This window comes from Salmo salar, unplaced genomic scaffold, assembly GCF_965601325.2.
Source record: "Salmo salar unplaced genomic scaffold, fSalSal1 ptg000465l, whole genome shotgun sequence".
Classification (NCBI taxonomy): Eukaryota; Metazoa; Chordata; class Actinopteri; order Salmoniformes; family Salmonidae; genus Salmo; species Salmo salar.
The window spans coordinates 430,839-435,367 of NW_027675394.1; the positions used below are offsets into that span (position 1 = coordinate 430,839).

The following is a 4,529-nucleotide window of genomic DNA, read 5'->3' on the forward strand; positions in this document are numbered from 1 at the left end:
GATTAACACCAGTAAATACAGTGAGTACTATCTAATAAAACAGGGACATTGATCTGATTAACACCAGTAAATACAGTGAGTACTATCTAATAAAACAGGGACATTGATCTGATTAACACCAGTAAATACAGTGAGTACTATCTAATAAAACAGGGACATTGATCTGATTAACACCAGTAAATACAGTGAGTACTATCTAATAAAACAGGGACATTGATCTGATTAACACCAGTAAATACAGTGAGTACTATCTTATAAAACAGGGACATTGATCTGATTAACACCAGTAAATACAGTGAGTACTATCTAATAAAACAGGGACACAAACTCTGCAGATGTTGAACTAATGTGTGATTTTTAAAAGGGCATTCTACACTCAAATATGTTTTTGTACTGTCGGAATTGTTCATGACGTCCTCCAGTGATTAAAAAAAAACCTTTCCTGTTGAAACATGAAACAAATAAATGTTTTGAGCAAAATAGTGTTTTTTTAACAACTGCAAACTAGAAGGAGTGAGTGATGTCATAGTGAGGCCTCCAAGGAGTTGGCTTGATGGGAAGTCGTGATGTCATCCAATAGGAGGCTGATCTTCATGTGAATATTCATTATTCTTTTTAAAATCCTTCCTGTTCTGTCAAGTTGGTTGTTGATCATTGCTAGAAAGCCATTTTCAAGTCTTGCCATTGACTTTCAAGATGATTTAAGTCCAAACTGTAACTAGGCCACTCAGGAACATTCAATGTCATCTTGGTAAGCTCCTCCAGTGTAGATTTGGCCTTGTGGTTTAGGTTATTGTCCTGTTAGGACAGTTTTTTGTATTCAGATCTCTGAAATGCTCTCTACCTACGTAACATTTAGTGTCTCCTTATGTTACGCTGGAAAAACAGTTTTCATGGGCACAGAAATCCTAAATAATTTCAGAGTTTGCTAAATCCAATGGTTCTAACCGAGAGTCACCTTAACTTTATTTACAACACCCAAATAGATACTGTCATTAACGTCGTTCTTCAATAATTACACATAATACTTAATACTGTAGCTGTTTAGTTACAGTCACATGTTCAACTATCATCAGCTGATCCAGGAAATCATTTTCTGAATGACAGTCACATGACAAACATCACGACATGCAACAACAACCAAAGTGCTTCTTCATTCATTACTCTGGTAAAGACAGTTATGCCGTGCTCCACGTTGGATCCAACATCCCAAACAAATCGATGTTTATAATGTGTTACTGTCTGGCTGATTTACAGTAGGGTCTCATTACTCTGTTTGTGCACAGAGATACTTAGCTCATAATGTGTAGAGAACTGTTCCTTGATGGATAGGCTATTGTACAACACACAGAGCTATTTTCCTTTATTCAGGACATTTAGAATGACAACACATTACAGAGTAGCCTAGTGGGATTATTCACAAAATTATCTGGTGATCAGGTTATGAAATGTCATGACAAAGACATGTTAGTTTCCATGTTTCACCTGAAATATAAAATTATATATAGTCTTAGGTGAAGTAGGTCTATGTTGTTGTTAGGTGAAGTTATGGGTCCTACAGTAGGTCTATGTTGTTAGGTGAAGTTATGGGTCTTACAGTTGGTCTATGTTATTGTTAGGTGAAGTTATGGGCCAATTTGTTAAACACTTAGTGTACAAACCCTCATTGTCAGGCTGATGTTAAAGCTAGCCAAAGAGCATTTTACTGGTTGAAGTGTTTTTTAAGTATAAATCAGTTGATATGCGACAATAACACAAACATATTAAGTAGGTGATTCAAGCGAGTCTTACAATTATAATCCATATTTAATGTGAAATGCACTCATAAGCAACCTGTAAATGGAGGCTATATTTGCTGTCAGCCTATGAGAACTCCCCTGAGTTTTCCCCCACGGTGGTGAATTAGTGAATAGACACAGAGCTTAATGTGAGTTTCCTTGAGTAGCACTCCTGATCTTGTGCTGTAATATTCAGAATACATTGTGAAAACTAAAATCTTTGCTCACTATTTTTTGCTCCAGGCAGATATACTACATCCATAACTAGTGGTTTCCTCATTACCAGATACACTATATCCATAACTAGTGGTTTCCTCATTACCAGATATACTACATCCATAACTAGTGGTTTCCTCATTAGCAGATATACTACATCCATAACTAGTGGTTTCCTCATTACCAGATATACTACATCCATAACTAGTGGTTTCCTCATTACCAGATATACTACATCCATAACTAGTGGTTTCCTCATTAGCAGGGAAGTGTTTCTGCAATCATTTTTGTGTGCGCATTGACCTCGTGTCGCAATTTTAGCAAACACAGAAAGGGGCCAATATTGGAGACCAAAAGTCATCTGGCACACTGCTTAGGGTTTCAACAACTTTAAAAACTTTTCTAGTTTCTACTAATGTGAAAACAAGACAAAATATGATTGTTGCTAAGTTGACTGTCTTAATTGTCAAATATTTTAACAGACGTCAATTGTTGTACAACTTCATGGGTACGCTCTGGGCATCACCTTTTACCTCAAATAAACAGTGGATTTCTGCTGTTGTGGACCTTTAACCATCTGCCTGACTTTGTTCTCACAGGAGAGAGACGGGACTATTGTGGATCCTCTGGGGAGCCTCAGCAACATCATGATGCTGATGAGGCAGAGAAGAGTCTCTCCAGATCAGAACTCCTCAAGAAACACCAGCGAGTTCACACAGGAGAGAAATCTCACTGCTGCTCTGACTGTGGGAAAATATTCAACTCTTCACTAGGCCTTAAAATACATCAAAGAATTCACACTGGAGAGAAATCTTATGGCTGTGATCAATGTGGGAAGAGTTTTATTCGGCTACAAACTCTGAAATCACACCAGAGGATACACACTGGAGAGAAACCTTTTGGCTGTGATCAATGTGGGAAGGGTTTTACTCAGCTAAACAGCCTGATAGTACACCAGCGGACACACACAGGAGAGAAACCTTATGGCTGTAATCAATGTGGGAAAAGTTTTACGACATCTAGCTATCTAACTATACACAAGAGAACACACACAGGAGAGAAACCATATAGCTGTAATCAATGTGGGAAGAGTTTTACTCAGCTAAACAGCCTGATAGTACACCAGCGGACACACACAGGAGATAAACCTTATGTCTGTGATCAATGTGTAAAGAGTTTTAGTACGTTTGGCTGTCTGACGGCACACCAGAGGGCACACACAGGAGAGAAACCTTATAGCTGTGATCAGTGTGGGAAGAGTTTTACTACATCTAGCTGTCTAACTAAACACCAGAGAACACACACAGGACAGAAACCTTATAGCTGTGATCAGTGTGGGAAGAGATACTCTGATAAAAGATCTCTGATCAAACATCAGAAACTACATGAAGGAGTTGTTTCATGATATCAGTGAAATAATGTCACAATGTAGAATGTTTTAACATTGTAGTAGGAGTATTTTAATAACGTCAGAATGTAGAACCCTAAACGTTTGTTGTTCAATTGATTTTAGCCTCAGGGGGAAAAATCCAGGCTCTGAAATGGAAGAGTTACTATTTATGTGATTTAACAAAAAGTGACTAACAAAAAAAGAGTTCTGTTACACTTACCACGTTGGTGACCCACTGGAATCACAATGCAACACTTCAAAATGTAGCTAGCTGTTTTCTACAAATTGTACTCTAACCAGTGATGTACACATTATTCCCATATTCCATGTGGTTTTTGAGCTGTTAGTTTTAACAGGACGTGCAACCTCATCTCCCTCCTCTCGCACAATTGATTTCAACATGATATCGATGAGTGATGACAAATAAGTGTTGTGTTCCTTTGTTCAGCGACCCTTAAATGTAAATGCATCACTGTTGCCCTGCTTTTAGAATATCAGGGTTAATTCTCAGATGTGCCAACCCAAGTGTACTAGAGCATGACATTGGGGACTGGGCCCCGATCCAACAACATGCCTATCTAGTGAACACTGAAAAGAGAGAGAAGCTCTGCAATGAGGTGGAAAGTTACTACGGATATTGCAGGAGTTTCCTCTTGAAATCAGACATGTCTGTGGTGAGGACAACTTGGTTGCTGATTGTCTCAAGGGTGGGCAGTTAAAAAGTTTAGTGTTTTGTGTTTAGCCAGTCCGTTGCCATGGATCACAATTTATTTTGACTGCACGTTTTTCCGTATTGGAGATGAGTTTTGTTTGGGCTCGTTCCAAGGGGACGAGAGTTCTAGAAGCTAGTGAGTTTTAGGAAGACGAGAGTTCTAGAAGCTAGTGAGTTTTAGGAAGACGAGTGTTCTAGAAGCTAGTGAGTTTTAGGAAGACGAGAGTTCTAGAAGCTAGTGAGTTTTAGGAAGACGAGAGTTCTAGAAGCTAGTGGGATTTAGGATTCTATAGAAAGAAAAAGGAGAAAAAAATAATACGATTGTATATTATTATTTAGAAATACGTGTTTTTAATTGTTGACATCCAGTGGACACCATGTTTATATTGTAGAAGGGAAGCATTTTTGTTGATTTTAATATGAAATGTAAGTT

At 38.1% G+C, this 4,529-nt stretch overlaps 1 protein-coding gene across 1 annotated transcript; it reads left to right on the forward strand.

The window, feature by feature from the left end:
* The first annotated feature begins 408 nt into the window (after nt 1-408).
* LOC145876149 (uncharacterized) lies at nt 409-4,261 on the forward strand. The gene is made up of 2 exons (XM_082971938.1): nt 409-421; nt 2,477-4,261. Exons 1-2 carry the CDS (start codon nt 409-411, stop codon nt 3,397-3,399), a joined length of 936 nt encoding a protein of 311 aa, XP_082828064.1. The 3' UTR covers nt 3,400-4,261.
* Nucleotides 4,262-4,529: the final 268 nt, after the last annotated feature.